The 20,337-nt window shown below is 41.3% G+C and overlaps 1 protein-coding gene across 1 annotated transcript; it reads right to left on the reverse strand.

The window, feature by feature from the left end:
* Positions 1-5,861: 5,861 nt before the first annotated feature.
* On the reverse strand, positions 5,862-20,295 carry GPN1 (GPN-loop GTPase 1). The gene is made up of 15 exons (XM_014261282.2): positions 20,095-20,295; positions 19,897-19,990; positions 19,065-19,104; positions 17,802-17,868; positions 17,062-17,099; positions 16,474-16,552; positions 16,279-16,373; positions 14,634-14,679; positions 12,478-12,624; positions 10,414-10,496; positions 9,896-9,935; positions 9,080-9,170; positions 8,491-8,601; positions 7,778-7,887; positions 5,862-7,675 (listed from the first exon to the last, which is right to left on the reverse strand). Exons 1-14 carry the CDS (start codon positions 20,182-20,184, stop codon positions 7,796-7,798), a joined length of 1,113 nt encoding a protein of 370 aa, XP_014116757.1. The 5' UTR covers positions 20,185-20,295; the 3' UTR covers positions 5,862-7,675; positions 7,778-7,795.
* Between the last annotated feature and the right edge of the window lie 42 nt (positions 20,296-20,337).

Raw genomic sequence — 20,337 nt, forward strand, 5'->3', positions numbered from 1 at the left:
GCCCAGACTCCATGCAGCACTCAGCTGCAGCTGCGGGGAGCTCAGATTCCCCCCAGGAAAACCAGTAAAGCTTTCTTTGTATTTAAGTAATCTCCTTGACTTCAGTAGCAGTATCCATAAGGCACTGTAGTATGGATTTGGAATACGTGTCCAGTTGAAAACGTAGTGAACAGGTTTAGTGCAAGTCACAAAATATTTTGAAGATTTCTGGAACAGGTTGTTTTAGCCTGTGATTGGTAATTACAGAACGTACTTAAGCTACTTAAGGGCCAACAAATGAAAAATTTATTCCTGAAAGTTATGTTCAAAAAGAGCAGTAAGTCACTTCTCATGCCAGGGTACACTGCAGGCACCTGGATAAATGTTCTTCTCTAAAAACTAAAACCTATGTCAAAGTTCTTGCCCTCTTCTCTGCCTTGTTACCAAGCAGAGGAAGCTGGACCTGAAGGAAGTTTGAAAACCTCTCTCCTCTTGGGGTCTGTACTTAGTGAGAGCTTGTTATTAATCTGCAAAGCATTGTCTGGGGGGAGTTTACCAGTACCAAAAATGTGAACAGGACAAAGCTGAGACTCAGTACAGAACAAATCCTGTCACATTGATTATGTATAATGCTGGGGGGAAAATCCTTTTTGGTCCATAATGCATTACTGGCTGAGAAGGCAAATAGAAAGAAAATATGAAATGAAAAGACCCAAAGTTCAATCAAGAAAGGAAGAAATGGATGTAACTCTGTAGAACAGAGACTACCTAAGCTGGATGACAAAGGCAGGAACCTTACTGTCATCACCATTCACATCAATCCTGTTGAAGTCTTGGTTGGTGAACTCTTCTAGTTCACTCACTAGTTTCATGGTCACCACCATTAATAGCCTGAAAAGTCTAAAATAAAAGAGCAAGAGTAAGAAGTTGCCTGACAAGTCCCAGACTGATTCTACATCAGCATAGATTCAGAATAAGACACTCATGCCTGGTACCTGCCCCATACAAATTAACCAGTATCATAGGAAAACAAAGCACAAAGCACTGAAGAGTGTGTAATAAATGGAATTGATTCGTGCTAACGAAATTGTAACTATTTGGAAAGTTATTATCAGAAGCAATCAAAAGAATCGGTGTTACAAGGCAGATGTACCCCTTTACAGATGTTACGTGTTAAATTGAGGTACAGGATGGAGTTTGGAAGATCAGTGATGTCCCAAGACAAAAACAACCTTGAAATGGACAAAATTAGAACGACTTTAGGCATAAGGGCCTAAAATTCATTAAATGTAAGACTAATTAGACTAATTAGACTTACATAACACAGTACTTAGTACGCACACACAAACCTGTAAGGTTATCCAAAGGACAACGAGGAAGAGGAGAAGCCTTCGCCAAAAGACCCCGAAAGAAGACTGGAGACCCCCTAATAACAAGTGAGGCGTGTGCTGTGAGGAAAAGTGACATAAAGTCAGAAAAATGGGAAATAGGAGGAAACTGACGGAAAACATGAATTAATATGTATAAGCACACGGTATATGAGTTTAGCTGGAAGTGCTTTGTTTTGTACGTGGGGCAGGGTGGGGAACCCCCTCCGTACCCCGGTCGGTTTTGTACGTGAGGTGGGGTGAGAAGCCCTCCCCATACCCTGGTCAGTTTTGCTTATGCGTTAATCATACTTAATTACTGGCAAATTATATAAGAAAATTGTAAATTTTTTTGCTAAATTGTATTCTTTTATTCCAAATTACTATTCAATTCACTAAATTGTATTCGTTTTTAATTAAACTATTATTAACTCAAGGGACCTAGTTGTCAAAATTCTAATTTCATTTATAACAGGTACAAAGGGAGTGTGGCTCTGGAGCATGGAATGAGAAGCAAAACCCAGAGGATTGGCCTAATTCTGCTGATATATAGGTTAGGTGCTGCAGAAATGGCAGAATCAGAATTCAGCTAACTGATCCACTTTGGCCCACTTTGTGACCCAGTGTTACACCAAGCCTCAGAAACACTCTCAATCATCCTCAACACCTGACATTATAAAATTCCTTTGTTATACGCTGTGGTAATTTATTTCTATTCTTACTTTCACAATTTCTATTTATATATGGTTTCCTGTGTGCCTGGCTTCTCCCTAAAGCTCACTGGAAATTTATTTTCATCTTGAGAAACTTTAAGCCTTATCAAATTCCGTTTGCTAAAATTCTTATTCATAACTACATGGTGCAGGGCTCTCTTTTCTTTCAATGCTCATTATTTCCTTTGTTTAAGCATGTGTCTGAAATATGTGATTCCAGAGCCTTTATACTGATTGTAAGACTACTCATTTTCTAGTTTTCACTCTTTGATATTTGGTATTTTTCTTCATTCTTTTCCAAATGGTATTTTACTAAAACTAAGTATGATCTCAGCAATTTCCTAAGGTTACCAAACGAGACAGTGAACTAAACCCTCAAAATTCAAAGGGCAATAAATTGCTTTCCACATATTGCTGCCCACAGGACTTGTTTCTCAAGAGCTCTGTGTTAGCCATTGCTATCTGTTGCTTCACTGTAATGTCTTTCTATTTCAATCTACTAGTAGAAGGCCATATGTTATTACAGATATTGATTTTGGTTTGGTCTCTGATACCCAGCTCTAAAATTCTTATCCAGATGAGAATGCATTACTAACATCTTATTAGTGCTTTTATTTGTGGACTGTTTAAGCTTCAAATCAATTTTAGCAATTTTAGCAAATCAATTTTATGACATTTCATATTCAGAAATGTAATTTATTTAGGGTCATTGATTTTTTCCTGCATTTTGGTAATTTCCCATTATCTGCAAAATAATCTGAATTTATAGCGTAATTAATTCTGATATATTTATACTGATCTTTATGCCCGTAATTCCAGCCCCAACCACAACAGCCATTTGCATACAATCCTTTCCACTCTCAATCATTCTTCTTCAGGCTATTCACCATCAGAAATGTTCTGTTACATTGATATTTAGGAGCTGATTCTAAAAAGCAAACTGAGAGTAGCTCTCCAACTTCTCATGGGGAAAAGGACATATGAGGGACACATTGCAGAGGTGACAACTGACAGTCACAGAGTCTGAAACCTTGGAAAGTGCTCTTTAGGTTCCTGGCAGCTAAAACACTTTTATTGTTAGTTATGCTGTAAACCTTGTACAGACTTTTAAATCTGTATGATTTACTGTCCAGTATCTTTCTAACTAAACTTGTTAGAAAGTTAAATTTAGGATTTGAATTTGGGTCCATTCACCACAAAACCTCTCAAATCTTGAAGGATTGGGGTGGTGACTGCTCTCAGCAAAGGTTATTTATTAATATTATGTCAAAGTTCTCTCAGCTGCAGGCAGGAAAGGCGTGGGTTTGGGTTAGGAGCTTGGCAAGCAAAGCCTGTGTGACTGTGGATTTATTGTGTGCCAGTGAACCAGGGCTGGGACAAGGACTTGTGCAGGTACAGAGCTGGCACTGGAGCTGTTGCCCTTTGGAGTCATTTTAAAGGTCTGTTTCTATAACATTTTGAGGCTGTATCCAGAGTTCAATTTGCAGCTGGATCTCACTCAAAGTGCAAGCAGCGAGGTGAGGGTTCTTACCTGTCCAGCCAATGCCTTCTGCTCAGCCAGGCTGCAGTTGTTGCTGGCACAGACTGAAACTGGGGCAGCTTTTCCAGGGAACTGGAGATCAGTAAGGACTGGTGGTGGTGGCAGAGGCACAAGGTGTGTAGAAACCTGTGGACAGGTGTCTGTGGTGTCCAAACAGGAAATTTATAACGCCACATTAAATTTGGCCTTCTATCATTGACTTCTATCTGGGTTTCCTCATGTGGTGAGTAATGCAAACATAATGAGAGGTGTTGAGGGTTAGGTGTCTTTTTTTGTTTTGTTTTGTTTTGTTCTGTGTTCTGGCCGGCCGGTGGAATTTTTACCCATTATGTGCTGGGACAACCTAACTACCGGTACTTAGGGGAGCTCACAAAGGAAGAAGAGTGGCCGGGCCCGGCGGGGGGGAAGGGGGCAGAAAAGGAGGGTGGGGACAGTTTTTAGCTGGCTTTTCTTCGGCTTCGGGGAAGGACGTTCGTGTGCTGGGTCGCGGAGCTGCTGCGGTGGAGAGAAGGGAATTTCGCCATCACCCAGACGGAGCGGCTGCTTCTTCTCCTTCTCCCCTCTTTGCTGGTGGCCTCGCACCCCCTGTCCTGCCGGGACGTGTGGCAGTGCCAGGCACCGCCGCGGAGCTGCTGATCCACCTCATCCCCCAGCCCAGGATCTCAGCTCATCCCTGCTGATCCACCTCAGCCACCGGCCCAGGATCTCAGCTCATCCCTGCTGATCCACCTCAGCCACCGGCCCAGGATCTCAGCTCATCCCTGCTGATCCACCTCAGCCGCCGGCCCAGGATCTCAGCTCATCCCTGCTGTTCTACCTCATCCACCAGCCCAGGATCTCAGCTCGTCCCTGCTGTTTCCAGCCGACTGTTCCTCAGAGCCCTGCAGGAGCACCGGGACTGACTGCCCGAGGGGTTTGTGAAAAACAAAACCTCTCCCCCATCCCATCTCAGCCGAGAAAGCTGTCCCGGGGTCCCTGGTTCTGTGTTCTTGTTAATGCTGTAGTTATTGTTTGTTTGTTTGCCTGGTTATACTAGTAAAGAACTGTTATTCCTATCCCCAGACCTCTGCCTGAAAGCCCCTTGATTTCAAATTTATAGTAATTCGGAGGGAGGGGGTCTACATTCTTTCATCCCAAGGGAGGTTCCTGCCCTCCCTAGCAGACACCTGTCTTCTAGAAACAAGAGGTCAAGACAGGGGCATTAAAAATCCTGATGGTGCTGACAGGTGGGGAGGAGCTGCCATTCTGCCTGGAGCATCATTCCACTTCTGCAGGCACTGCCACACTCCCGTGGAGGCATTAGTCCAGCCTGGGAATGCTGACTGCCCTTTCCCAGGCTCGCGCTGCCAGTCGTGGCCAGCTCTGTACTGCACGGAACAGCCGGGAAGGGGAGAGCTCTACACCACACAGGTGCACCTGTAGCAGGGCACATCGCCCCCAGAAGAGCTTATCTGCTGCTTGTTAACTGGTGAAATAAACAGGACAACCTGTCGTGTAGCAAGTTAGTTTGGTGTCGTGGGATCAATGCTCCAGGTTGACAATGAACACCTCACTGTGGAAATGAGATTGGGAAAGATAAACTGGATTTCTGGCAGACACCTCACTTGACAAACTATAAAAGATACACCAAAGTTTCCCAAAGCAGAAGTCTTCTGCTCATTCCCTGTAAATGTGTGGAGTTTCCCTCCAGAGCAGGGATGCCTGCTTTGTGGTTACTCCTCTGGACGTTGAGTGAAAGGATTCTGTGTACATTATTGTCATTTTGGTGGTAAATTCCATTTGACTCCTAATCAACACTTTCTTCTGCTAGTTTTAAAATAGGTACCTTGATATTATACTTTTATGTAATCTACTAGTAGTTCTTCTTTGTTTATACTGTGTAGTAACTCTGATTAAGACTTTTTGTCTGTTATCTCCTGTCAAATAAATAACTTCTTTTATAAATTGACCTGATTTGCCATCCTTAGAACATGCGGGACAGGAGTGCTTTCTTATATTTAAGCTGTTGCCAAAAATCTGAGGCTAAGGCAGGGCTTGCCTGAAGCTCCCATTTGTTTCATGACATTTTTGGTATAGTTGAAGACAGGACGGCAAAGAACTTAGAGAAACAGACAAAAGGCTTAGCAGATTACCTGTGAAGGCAACGTTTTCTTAATGAAACCTTCAACCCTTGGCCAATAGCTAACTGGTATGAGTGGGAAAAAATGTAGGAGAAAATAGATGAAAAATGGGAATCGCTGAAAGATATAAAAAGAGAAAGTATTATTTGTAATGCACTGGCACTGTATTTATGAAGGGAATAGCAATGGAGGGAACAGATGATAAAATGGTAATTTGAGAAATGAAACAAAGGAAAGAAATTGAATTGGTATTGTAGAATTGTCTCTACAATACCAAAATTACAAATTCAAACAACAATTAAAAGAATCCAAGGGAAAGACAAAAACCTGGGTAGAAAATTTAGAATTGATATTATTTAAAAAAATCAGAGACAATCATATCCCAGGAACCTGATTTTAGAATGTTTTATGGAATTAGACAGTCTAAGTAGCTCCTACTTCTTACATTTACATTGTCTGCTCGTGGCAGGTCCAGCCTGTACTTCAACTTCGTGCCACTCTGAGCCTGCAGGGAAATGAACACTTTTGGAAGTTCTTATAGCTCTATTTAATGCTTTAAGGGTTATGATGATTTTCTGGAAGCAGGCTGTCTGTCTAAACACGTTTCCTTCCCTCTCCCTGTTAGACTGTACCTGTAGCAAGGCAGAGCTGACACCAGGATCTGTAAAATCTGACTATCCCGTGTCTTCCCAAGACTGAAGCCGTTCGCTGTCAATGCTGATGGAATGTGAGGTGCTAATGACTGAAAATTTTTTTTCCCCCTGAATCCCAAGACACTGAGCCCCTTAGAAGCTCCTTTCTTTGTGGCACCTTAGGGATACTTCCTAAGGTAGCAGGCAGAGGAACCTGTTCTGTGTCAGCATGGGAACTGTCAGGACACACTGAGCACAGCCAGAGGTGTTGGGAAGGGATCTCCCTTTGGGCTGTAGTCACAGCTTAGGTCAGCGTGGTTCTTTGTGAACATTCCCATAGGACCATACACTTTGCGTTTTCCAGAATTCCACCACAGACATGCTGCTGTAAAACCTTGGTAGCCACAGTTTGGAACTTTGTGAATTTTAAGTAAAGTTGAAGGGTTTATCCACTAAGAGAAGTAGTGATTTACAAATTAAAGCAGAGTGGTATTCCACACTAGCAATGTGGGATTGGTGCTAGCAGACCCTATGCCAGATTTCCACTCAGGAGACCTATCCAGTGAGGCCACTGCTTTGTGTGGAAAAAAAACCCCAAAGATTCCAGGGTCCAGACTGCTAAACTGCAAGTGAGCATCTGTGCCTGTGGTGCTTACCAGGAAAGTAAGTATTAGCTAGTCTCCAAGCACTTGCCTGTATTCCAGGTAGTCACTCATCTATGGAAATGCATTTGCTTAGAATAACCTAGGGATTTATGCAGCCAGTACATAACCACGTGTATTTCTGTTCTCAGCCAAATCAGGCTAGAGTCTTTTTATTACTTTCCCTCCTGGGAACTTTCTTTACTCAGGATTTTCCTAGGAGGCATCTGTAAGATGTCTGTATAATGTAATTAAGATGCATTTGCTGTGCATCCATACAGATGGGCTGCAAGCACAAGGAAAAAGTCTCACTTCAGAACAGTGCGTAAAATGAAATCTCCTATTATTATCATACATTTGTTAGTACATAAAATATATTTAATGAAAACCAAACCATCAAACAGTAAGTAGATTGATAAAGTTCAATACAGCATCACTTGTGCCCTGGCTGCTGCAGACATCTGGCTGCACACACAAATGAACGTGTTTCTGGGGAGCAGCTAGTGCTGTAGATACTAATGCTGTTGGAGCTTGAAATCTAGGCTCTCAACAGGTAGATCTGAAGAATCTGGAGGAAAAGAAACTGCTATCTGATTCCTTCAGCTTCAGGGAGCCACAGTGGCAGATGGTGAAATGTGCAGTCAGTTGGCTTCAAGATCTTTAACTCACATGACCAACAGTTACTGCAGAAAGAAAAAATAAAAATCTGTCAGAGGAAGCAGTTAACTAATAAAAGCCTTCACACATGGTTCCACGCAAGTTTCTTTATGCTGTTCCTCCCAAACCTTCTGTTTGTGAAGGTCTCATTCATTCGGGTTGCTTTTTCTCTGGCATTTCATCCGCATGTCTTGCATGAAGTTTCTGAAGGCTGGTTCTTCATGACTCTCCTCAGTCACTGGGGGGAAGAAACGACAGTTCAGCACTATTCTGCTTCTGTTACTGACAAAAGTTAGAGTCAGAATAGTCAGAACAACATTAACATATAACATCTGTTGGATCTTCAGCTACATGACAGGGCAAAGGAAATAAGTGATGCTAAACATCAGTGGAACAGGAAAAGAATGAAGATTAAGTCTGTGAGCTACAGAAGGGAAAAATCACCCTCCAGGAACTTAGAAGATGGCTCCAAGATCATGGTCACAGCAAAAGCAGAGAGCCAGGGGCAAAACTGTAAGGTCAAAAAGATGATAAAACAGCTGTGCTGAGGTTCTGAGGTAACTGTGTGCCTCAAGCCTAACAAGTTCTCTGGTTTATCTGTGTTATACACCTATTATTTACTTAAATAGAAAATTTACAACTGAACTCTCACGAAGGTTGGAGAGTGATAGCCCTAGACCAAACATTGCAGCTGGGCTTCTGCTATGGATTCTGACACATATATTTATATACAACTGAATGTTTGCTTGTTTTCTAGGCTCTCTTTACAGTCCATCCAGGTAATGAAATACAGAGGGGGATTCCTGCCTAGATGGGCAGCTTTCAGGCCTCATTCCCTCACCTTCATGGTCAATGTTATCAGTATCACTCTCCCTCTCTTCTTCCTCTTCGTTGAGAGTTCCTCGTGTCAGGATTAGCTCAGAGGGACCCATTGCAGAAGCATCATCAGGTCCTTGAAGGGAAAAGAAACGGCTGTACACAAACCAGCTTGCTAAAGGTAAGTTATTATTAACACTGACAACTTCTATCTGCACAAAAACACAACAACTAACACTTGCTCTGAAAGGACAGAAAACTGTTTGTGGATCCCAAAGACACAGAGCAGTCTTCATCAGCACATACCTCATGTAAGGAACAGTGCTGCCAACAGCACAGCTTTCCTGTATTCAATCTGTTTTACCTTTTCTAAAGTACTTCATTATTTTTAGTATGTCTGCTACTTTAGCTACACATCAGGGTTTTTTCCATGCCTGTCTCAGACACAAGAAGAGCTAAGTGCAGCCAATCCCACAGAAACTGAAGCCCAGCTCCTCTAACATGGAGCTGCTTTCACACTTTTGGTGTGGGAACAGAGAAGCTCTACTCAACACAAACTCTTCAACACTCTTTAGAAAACTTCTGCAGTGAACTTAATCTTCCTGGTGAGGTACCTGCCAGTGTACTGCCTTGCACACACACACTGCCCATGTCCTTCCACAAGTGTTCCAGTTGCTCTCTCTTTTGTTTCTCTTGAGCTTCCTCCTGTAGATAAAGAGTTACGTGTGGATTCTGAGAACATTTAAAACATCAGTAGAAAAGTAACCTCACCTAAACCCAGCAGTCTGTCCCCCAGCCAGAGTGCCATTCACTAAGCAGATCTTACATTACAACTAAGGTTACACAGAATTTTTGACCAAACATGGACAGCAACCTCCAATATGGTGGACTTCTTGAACATTTTCAGAAGCATCAGGAAGCCAAATTCAGTGGATCTGTGCCTGCAGAGAACTGTCCTTTGGACAGCCAGGACTCAAGGTGAGAAGAGCTGATTTTCACACTGCAAATCAGTCTCTGTTACTGTCTAAGTCAAACCAGTACACTTCACTGGTACAGAAAGATACAAGGATAGCCTCAACCAATCACTTGAGAATTTATTTTCAAGAACTCTCTATCCTTCTGAATGTGAGATACAAAACTATTTCCCAAGCATTTCTCACAATTAGCTCAAATACTAGCACTAAGGCAGCAAACAATATGTGTCTTATAAAACATCTTTATTCTTGTAAAGATAACCTCCACCACATCTAGAAAAAAAAAGGCAGACTTCTTCAGGACGGGAGTTTTCCGACACTGAGTATGAAATGAATGTATTCATAGTATGACACTAGTAAATGAAATGTTAGACCCTCTCAACATAAAGGCAATTGTGTACATAAAAGTGATCTCAAGATACACTATCTGGGTGTACAATAGCTAAAAACACTTACTAGTGTTTTTCTCAGGCGCTCATATTCTGGACGATACTCTCTGAAAAGATAAGAGTGCATTCAGTTTGAATCAACACATGATTTACATTAAGTAAGGAACATCTCTTCCTTCTATTCCCAAAAAATTTTTTCTAGGCTTTCATGTTTGAGAGACATTTCAGAAGGACTAACAGTACTTTTTACCCAAATTTGGATTCTGAAACCAATGGATGCAAAATAAGTGAACATACTTCATTGAAACAGCAAGAGTTCAAACCTTGATCACTGTATGGAATTAGAGAAAAAATATTACTTCACATATTTGATGGCACAGATAGCTTTTACTTTTTCACTGAACAGCAAACACAAAAAATTCACCTCTGAATAGTTCCTTTACGCTGCCTTTTTTTTATGCTGACGCTTGAGTTTATTAGAAACCCTAAACCACCTTGACCACGGAAAGTGTAGAATCCTTCAAATCAAAGGAGTTACAAATCAATACCTTCAGGCTGTGTTCACTGGGTTAACTATCCCCTCACCTCTCATATTCATCTACAGCTTTAGAAAGCTGGGTAAAGAACTCATCCAGTCCTGTGCCGAGCACTGCAGAAATACCAACCACCTGCAAAAGAAACCACACACCAGAACTGGAGAGTAACTGAACCAGTTCCTAATAAAAAAACAAAAACCAACAAATATTACTGGTCTAAACAGCATCAGAATGTGCTGTAATACTTCTGCTTCTATCCATGCTGCTTTCAAACTCTTTCTCCACTTGCTGTTCATGTTGTTACCTCTGTTTTTTGGTTGTTGCTGGTTTTCTGTTTGGTGAGTTGTTGCAGTATTTTGGGGGGGTTTTTCTTTGGGGAAGTGGGTTTGGGTTTTTGCAACAAGTTGGACATTTCAAGAGAAAGTCAGGTCTTTCTGTTGCTTACGTGTTTACTCTTAATAATCCAATCTGCACTAGGGGTTATAAATATTTAGTATATATCAGTGTACTAGAATTAGACAGCAAAATAGACAACAACTGACCTTCTGGCTCTGAAATTACATGTAATACTTTGTATTTAGCCACATCACTTTTTAAAAAGTCCACAGCTAACCCCAGAACAGCAAGAGGTGGAGAATTTCATCAGTTACTATGGCAATACATTCAACAAACACATCTCCTTAATTTGAACCTGTCTATCATTACATTTCTGACCATTTGTTATGCCTGTATTAAATCAATTACCTAAAAATACATTTCATTAGGACTATTACCATCCAGAATCTATCATCTTCTAACAAAAATTCTTCCTCTTTTACAAAAACCAGACAGACTCAACTACTCATTTTCAAAATGAAGACCTTTTGCAGTACAGCCTTGGACTTAATCATTAATACAGCAAACATAAGACAGCTCTCCAAAAGATTTTAAGTATTAAAATACTGACATATGTTAATATTTATACTTTCCCTGCATTTAAGTGCAAGGTGCAGTCTATGCTACGACCATCATATGACCTGCTGTCCGGTCCAGCGCTCTGACGTGCAGAGGAATATGATCTAATTAACAAATAAGGAACAGGAAGTACTTTAATTCTGTATATGGCACCACTACAACACCTTCTGAAATTCTGTATATTCTTCTGCATAGAACACAGTATTTTTGCTCTGGCTACACTATCTATCTGAATGGAATCACTTATTTTAATTGTCTTTCTTTTAATACTCATAAAGCCAAGAAGGCTTGCTTTTTCTTAAGTAAAAGCTGGTGACAAAAACAATTAACTGAAACTTTTAGCCCAGACTATGGGAACAGTAACAGCCTTCAATGCATACGGTTTCCTGAGGAACTGAATGCTTTGTCCTCTCAAAACCTGGTTAAGTGAGAAAAAATCCTCCAACTTCTTGCCCAAGCAAATATGGGGAGGGTGGGAAGGAGAGGGTGATTGTTTGGGTTTGAGATTCTTTCCATTCTTCCTGTGTACTAAACTGCACAACTGTACTAGACACTTTCTGAAAAAGGAAAATTACTTCAGACAGGAAATGCTGCAAAAAAAAATGCTACCTCTTACCAGCCTATCTTCGCTTTCTCCTCATCATTAATCACAATCCAGTATGAAATTATTCAGGGCTGCCACGCAGCGTGACAAGTTACTAAAGTTATTGTATCCAAATTAGAAAATCCTCAACATAGGCCACCAACAGATTACAGTTCAAAAGGGCAGAAAAGGGCAAAGACCCTTTATAGAAGGACAGAATGGTTAGGATTGGATGATAACTCGGGAGATCATCTAGTCCAACTTCTATGCTCAAAAAGCAGAATTAACTAGAACAGGTTGCTCACGACTTTGTCTGTCTCCAAGGATGGGAGTCTCTCTGGACTATCTGTTCCAGTGCTCAATCAGTAAAAATTAAGTAATCCTCTTCTGTTTAAACATAGCTTCCTGTATTCCACTTGGTGTCTATTGCCTCTTTTCCTTTCCCTGAGCACCAGTGAACAGTCTGCCTTTTGCCCTCCTTACACTCTACTCCTACCCTACATCATAAACATTATTCTTGAGCTTTCTTTTCTCCAGGCTTTTATGAGAGGTAATAAACAAAAAGAAGATTCTTACCTTCAGTGAACTGTAAAATTCATCCAACACTAAACTCATAGAACGAGTCAGGTTGCTGACATAGGAGGTCTCTTGATTCAGGGCATCCTGAAAAGTCTCAAAGTCCTGCATCCATTCCACTGCGAAACTATGGTCGATTATGTCAGTCTGGAAGGAGAAGGGAAAATATTCAGAAGTAATAATCTTAGCCATAGGCTGTTAAGTGGGCAAATAAAAAATCCATGTTAAGCTAATTTTCAAAATGTTAAACTTTTCAAAACTCAGCCCTGGTCTGAAGTTTCTCAAGTTCTGCTTTTATCAAACCAACTACGTGAATACCTGAAAAGAAGACAAACAACCACTCAGGCTTAAGAAGGAAACAAATGCTTAAGGAAACAATCGCAGGTCTAAAGCCTTCTATGATTTATTGCAAAGGAGCACTCAAGAATTGCATACTGTACCATAAAGTTTACAGTGTAAATAGGAGATCATATGACTGAGGCCAGACAAGAGCAGTCCTCACTGAAATCCCAAGCTTTCCTGATTGCTTGGGGGCTGGGGCAGCAAGTGCCACTTCCACACTGGGTAGCAGCCCATGGATGGGGTCTCTATAAACGTGAGCTATGTTGTGACCCACAGAAGTCACAACCCAAACTCAGTGCAAGACAATGGACACAAACAGGTGAGATGGTTCCAGTTTTACATGGATTCATATGCAGTCTATTAAAAAGTTTCATAAATATCTTACCACAGGCATATCCACTCTTAGCACAATATGAGGTGCCTAAAACTCTGATATATTTCATTTCCCTGCACCAATGGGGAGGAGAAAGATAAAGTATTGCCGAGCATTACTCACAAGATTTGAGACAGAACTGAATCCACCAAGGGGCAAAGCCTGAGTACTTAGAAATCTATAAATAAAATAAAATCACCTCTACAAATTTTTTTTTTCCTCTCTGAAAATCTTAAAATTCTAAAATCTGTTTGTCACTGCACATGTATCAGTTGCTCGGATTCTTCCGTTTATATCAAGAGTCAATTTAATTACATTTTGTTAAAAATTCTTAAAATGCTGTTGCCTTTGCTCTTTAGCAAAGGCAAACATGAAATTAAAATGATGTTTCAAGTTATGAATCCTAAGCCTCGGGCCTACCTTTCCTTACATACACTGATCAAGTCCCACTTTCAGTCTTTTAAAAGGTGTATTTTCTTAAGAGAGAATTATTTTCCTACCTCTTGCCTTTTCCTATGGGGGGGAAAAAAAAAAAAAGCAGCTTTGTAGCTTATTCTAAAATTATTATCTAGCATTAAAGAGAAAACAGCATATAAAACCTTGCTCAGAAAGCAAGCAGGTATCAAAGCATGGTTTGGGTCAGTGGGCAGATGGGTGGAGTTGGGGCACAGCAGACACTAGTACTTCTCGGCTGGTGTAAGGGAAAACGGCACAGTCAAGGCATGGCCTATGGGAAATGTGTATGTGTGCAGAGAGCTTGCTGTGTTGGGGATACAAATACAAATGATGTCTGTGGGGAGCAGCACTCACACCAAAAATCTAATGGCATGCTTTTAATATCTGAAATGATTATGTTTAAAGAGACAGCTGTTAAAAGCATTCCTTTAAGACTGTAAGCACATTACATGACAGTGGATGCATATCTTTAGCATCTGCCTCCCAGCAAATACTGGATCAAACATCTTTTGCTAAGTTTTGCCTGGTACAATATGTGGGAATCCTTCCTCAAAACATGCAGGTGTTACACCATTCCCACTGTGTTCCACTAGTCAGCCTGCTGCTGAGTAGAAACAATAAGGAAGATGACAAATGTCATGAGGAAACAGGGTGCGTGAGAGCAGATTCCGTAATGACCTCCCTTTAACGTTACAGGGTTAAGTTTCCCTACAGCCCAGGCATAAGTTCTCAAACATGTTTTGAAGTGTTGGTATCCTATCTGACGTGAGGGTTTGGGTGCAACTGCCCATCCCTGATTATGCTTGTGCATTTGGATACCAGATTAAAAACCCCTTTTAGATTTGGTTGTCAGCCTGCAGCCGCCTCCTCCAGTCTCTCTCTTTTCTAGAAAAAACTATTATTGTGGTAAAACAAAGACACCACACCAAAGAAGCTAAGCAGAACAATGTCCCACTAGGAAATGGAAACCAAAGCTTTAACTTACTTTGTTCATAACTACGATGAAAGGTAGCTTTGTCTTGTACAGGATACTGGGCAGGGAGATACAAAATGAAACTTTAACATTAATTTAAAACTCACTAGAATAGAAAGCAAGTTAAGCATAAGGCAGACAAGACTTGTGCAAAACTGAATACATTTGACATCAAAACATAATTATTTTCCTCTGCACCAATCAAATGTAATTTTCACCCATGTCCTGCTTACAATTGTTGAACAAAATATGCCTCCCCAAGATGTAAGCACATGTCTGTGAGACAGAAAATCTCTGACACGCGCAGTTTATTTTCGTTAACATTTTCTATGACTCTCAGTTTTTAACTCCCTTTGCATTCTGCATTTGACTCAGACCTCGAGTTCTGAGAGACTGTGAACTAAGGGACAAATTTAAATAACAGAGCATCAATAAAGAAAAACTACCTTGACACAAGAGTTCACATATTAATTTCACTGTATATGTGCTATCACCTTTTGCTCAAACTAGTGTCAGAAAATGCAGCACACAATAAGACATTTTGCATGCTATTACAGTGATACAGCTCCTGACCTTGATGCAAGGATTGCAAGGGTTTTTGAAACCTTTTACCAACATTTACCATGAATTACGACAGCTCTAGATATGCTGATCATTCTATAGGTATTTAGTCCCTGATTTAACATGAAAGAAAACAGATAAATTCATGTATGAGAAAGAATGCAATAAATCAAGAACTCTTTGCTATGCTGAACTCAAAACAAATCTTGAAGAATCTCTTAAAGTATCAATAACATTAAAAATTAGAATAAGAAAGTATGTGTTTACAAGAAGGAACTTAAACTAGGCTATCTTGATACATCTCAGATAAATGGGTTTATAAGCAATAGGCAATGTTAAATCTATTTGTAATCAGCATTCATGACACCATGGTCTCATGGATTATTTAATACTTTCAGTGGGAGTTCTGAGCCAATGACCTCCAAATATCCACTGGCACCTAAATTACTCTGCTTTTTCAAAGAGAGAATCACTAAGAGAATAACCAACCCAGTAGATTAAGTGGATATGAGACACCCAAGTGCAAAACCAACCATACCCTGGGCTGCATCAACAGCAGAATGGGCAGCAGGGTGAGGAGGGTGATTCTCCCTTTTTACTCTGTTCTCATCCCACCTGGAGCACCGCACCCAGCTCTGGAAACCATGGTACAAGGAAGACGTGGACCCGTAAAGTGAGCCCACAAGAGGCCATGTAAACCATTAGAAGACTGGAAGGACTCTCCTATGAAGATGGGCCAGAGAGTTGGGATTGTTCAGCCTGGAGAAGGCTTCAGGGAAGCTTTATTGCAGCTTTTCAGTATACGGAGAGGTTTATAAGAAAAATGGAGAGTGACCTTTTGCCAAGGCTCGTAGTGATAAGAAAAGGGATAATGGTTTTAAGCTAGAAGAGACATTGCCCCATCCATGTTCAAGGATAGGTTGGATGAGGCTTGGACCAACCTGGTCTAGTGGAAGGTGTCCCTGCCCATGGAAGAGAGAATGGACTAGATGGCCTTTAAAGGTCCCTTTAAACCCAAACCGTTCCATGATTAAAAATAACGATTAAACAGACACAGTAGTTGAAGCAGATAGGCTGCATTTACAGCTTTTCTTACCTGCAGGCATACAGCATGTTGGACATAAAAGTGATAGGGTTAGTACTGCGAGAGGTGTCCATCACATAGACAACAACTGAAGGAAAAGAGGAAGCCTGGGAATACAAAGTAAAAGACAATGTAATTAGAAGCTCACTGCTCAACAGCCAAGTCATTCCCACAACTTCACTGTCCAGTCATGTCAAAAGCACTTACCAAGGCCTCAGTTATGATGGTTCCCGATGCTGACCAAGTAAATACCTCAATTTGCCCTGGTGTGTCAATAATAACATACCTGGTAAGAAGTTACCCCCAAACAACAATAAGGTAAAATTAGTTAAGCACAAGGTCCTGTTCTGACTAGATTATTACCAGCATACAATGGCAAATGACATGATTATTCTATAACAGATGAGAAAAGCTTCTCCCAAACACTAATGAGATTTATGGGCATGCCTGAAAATCTCCTGTGTGAATTCTGTAACTAAGAAACATGTACTCTTATGAGATGAAGGTGTCAATTTGACAGACAGCAGTGCAAAATCTTCAGAAAAAGAATTAATTGCTGCCTATCTGAACAGTGTGTGAGAGAAAATGTAAGACAAGGAAAGCAGGATAATAAGCGGGCTTTTTTTTTTTATGTATCCAAAGAAAATCTTGTTTATCCATTCTATGCCCTTTTCCACATAAAATTTCCACTAAGGCTGAAAAAAACAACTAGAAAACATTCAGAGAAGCTTTGTAGAATTTTGTGATTTTCCCACAATGATCCCAGAAAAGCACAACTCAGTAGAATGTACTTACTTGGATGCGTTCTGTCTTTTTTCAATAAACTTCATCACCTGATTGAAAAGGCAGAAGTATATTTTGTATTTAGGCTCACAACAGGAAACTTTAATCTTCATTTCATAGCAGAAACTACATTAATTTGCACAGCTGCAGGTGAATATCAAAAGGTTAAAGTCTCTATGCTTTTCAGAGTGTGAAAATGCCCTACTAACAAGGGGTGAAAAATGCTCAGACCCTGCATAAGTCAAAGACAACCTTGATTTTCTGTGTGTTCTAGTACTTGACTGAAGAAATTAGTACCTGACTAAAGGCAGTAGTTCCCTGCCTTTTCACCAAGACACTGTCTCAAAATCCGACATCAGACCCCAGCCAGAGCTGATTTAGTGCTATGATTTAGGAGGACTGTCACTTACCAAATAACCCCAGGAAAATTTAACAGGCTTCCAGAAGTGAGCTTTCATTCTTCAAAACCAGAGCATTCACATGAAAGATTTTATAGGAAACATGGTGCAACAACCGTCCTATACAAAGACTGAAGAATGTTCTTCAGTTACATGTGACTTCTTAATCACACTTTTAAAAAAGCTGAAAAACTGAGATCTCTCATATGAATGCTTGGTTCTGTATGGAGAATAACTCCCCAGAAATATCAGAAGGCTAACCAAACACAGTGTCCTCTGAGATTCAACATACACAAACTCCCAACCCCCGGCTCCAGCACATCATAGGAACACCACATAGAAATAACCTTGTACCTGGTCAAATCTTGTAGCAAAGAGATTGAGAGAGGTCACTATTCCGCCATTGGGGCCCAGCCCATATCTGATGCTTCATTTAGGAAAACAGATGGTTATGCAGACCCCAGAAGTCACGTTTGTCAACTCTGACAACATATGCATGCTGGATACCTTGAAATTAAGAGACAATAGCCCCAATACACAATTACATCTTCTAAGTCATTCAGCAGAGTAACAAATACTCTCTTACCCAAACACGTGCAATTGACAGCAGGAAGAGAGGCTACGTGGCTTCTCCTTGCCATTTTTGCTTTAACTGCACAGGAATCAGCATTGACTCATAACATACTGTCTTCTCTATCACTACTCTCATTATCCAAACATGAAGCTAAACATCCTTCTTAAGCCCTTATTAACAAGACACAGAAACTCCAGCAATGGCTAACAGATGCACTGAAGCAAATAATGCACTTACATATTAATTTGAAACTTATATTTAGGATGTTTTACTGGTAACCCCATATCAAACAACATTCAAAGTCAAGAATCCTATCCCACACCACCTTTATTCTTGTCTAAAATATTAAATTTAAGAGTCATACTTGCAAGTCAAAACCAAAGACTGTGTATCACCTCCTTCTGCACAAGCTATTACATAAGAGACCAAAGACCTCCACATCCCTCTGGAAGTGCAGGCACTTCAGTGTAAAATGTTACTGCACTACACTCACCAACACTGTGAGCAAGAGCAAACACTCCAAAGTCTTTGAGATTCAGAGACAACAGTACTTTGATTATGGTTAAATGGAGAAATAGTTTTCTCCATCTACTACTACAGGCAAGTAGGAATTTACAGATTTGTTTATGACAAATACAATTAGACTAATTAAAACATGGGGAAAAGGCTGCTGGCTTCCACAAAAGACCAAACAGACAAAAAAACAAACCACTAACAGAAGATACAAGTTCTTTGAAAGAACAACTGAAAAAAAATAAAAAAATCTACATAGGCAGAGTCCCTATTGCTTGTAAAAACTTGCTGTTAGAAAGAATCATTTTTAGCACAGGAGAAAATTACCTAAGAAGTAACAAATCTTGTCAAACACACATTCCTAATATTACATGCAAGAAATACACAGTCAAAACTCCTTGATCTTCATTCAACACTCTGGATTACTGTGATTCCCTCCACCTCCTGTCCCTTCACCACAGTGTGCATACGACAGACTATTTTCAAAAGCTTGAATTTTAAATATCATTATTCAGACAAAAAAAGGATACTGTTTCATAACTTCTTTGTACTTCACGGTGTCCCTGATATCTAGGGTGGAAAGACATATAAGCAGTTTTTCAACCCCCATCTGGTCAACATCAGCTAACAAAGCATACCTACCTATCTGTCTGTATTGCTAGAGGTCCACCAGTGGAACAGACACCCCAGTCGTTCCTCTGGCTGCAGCAGCAGAACGACTTGTGTACCTGCACTGTCATTCTTATCCTTTGGAGAGGCTGGCTGCCATACTTCACAGAGCGTAAGAGACAAGATTGTCACGAAACTAGGGACTGGTATGCTCTTTGGAACAGCTAAACATAAGATCTGTTCTATTGCTAAAATGTTTTCTCTAAAATTCGTGTCTTTTGAAGTGCTTTAAAGCTCTTTGTTGATAGCATATGTGTATGCAGGGAACCAGAGCAAATCTGCTAATCCTTTCATCACTGATAAAAAAAAAAGCCTCCAGAACCCAAACAGCTCCAATCACAACAGACGATATTAAAAATGTACAAATGCATTGGAAGAATGGCTTTGGTTCTAAAAGTACCCACAGTAACGACTGTTTGGAAAAAAGAGCTACAAATAAATAAAAAAAAAAAAAAAAAAAAAAGGAAAAAAAATACTCCAAGTCTTTCTTTTATTAGAACTTGGACTCTCTTAAGGGAATGCAAGCAGCCCAGCTTGTATGGCCTCACGTATTCGCTTCCGCGGAACACAAGAAGAGCACTGTCCGCGAACCGGTTCTCTCTGTTTAAGGCCCCACGTCCCTGCTGTCTCCTGGCGGACTCCAGGCCGTTCCTCCGGCCCGGGCCCGCCCGTCCCGCAGGGCGCAGCACTCACCGATGTTGGCGGGGAAAGGCAGGTTGTGCACGGCAGGGTCCAGGTTGATCACGTACGGAGGGCAGCGCTGCCCGTGTAAATGGGCGGCCAGGCGCTGCGGAGACACCGGGGGGACATCAGGTCCCGCTGGGCAGGGGGGTAGCCCCGGCGGCAGCCGGCGACTCCCCGCAGCCCCTCGCGAGTTCCGCAGCCTCTCACCTGCACGAAGGTAGTTTTTCCGGAGCCGGCCATGCCCAGCACTAGCACACACACAGGAGCTGACCCCGCGGCTCCCGCCACCGCTGCCATCTTCCCAGAGCCCACTTGTCCTTCCGGGGCGGGGAGCGGCCGCGACCCAGACGTGACGCGCACGGGCCCGGTTGTGGCCCTGCTGCCGCCCGGGACGCGCCGCGGGCCGGGGAGGCCTCGTGGCGCAGCGCGGCCCCGCGCGCGCCGCAGCAG

Source organism: Pseudopodoces humilis, chromosome 3 (genome assembly GCF_049639895.1).
Source record: "Pseudopodoces humilis isolate 2021_Gansu_Grassland_sample_001 chromosome 3, ASM4963989v1, whole genome shotgun sequence".
Lineage (NCBI taxonomy): Eukaryota > Metazoa > Chordata > Aves > Passeriformes > Paridae > Pseudopodoces > Pseudopodoces humilis.

What these genes read in the sequence shown, in the direction of transcription:
- GPN1 (XM_014261282.2), bottom strand. Translation starts at nt 20,184, where the DNA reads ATGGCAGCGGTGGCGGGAGCCGCGGGGTCAGCTCCTGTGTGTGTGCTA. An exon ending in GAAAAACTACCTTCGTGCAG is followed by an intron (nt 19,991 to 20,094) that starts GTGAGAGGCTGC and finishes GTGTCTCCGCAG; the next exon opens with CGCCTGGCCGCCCATTTACA. An exon ending in TACAAAGAAGTTATGAAACA is followed by an intron (nt 17,869 to 19,064) that starts GTATCCTTTTTT and finishes ATGAAGCATCAG; the next exon opens with ATATGGGCTGGGCCCCAATG.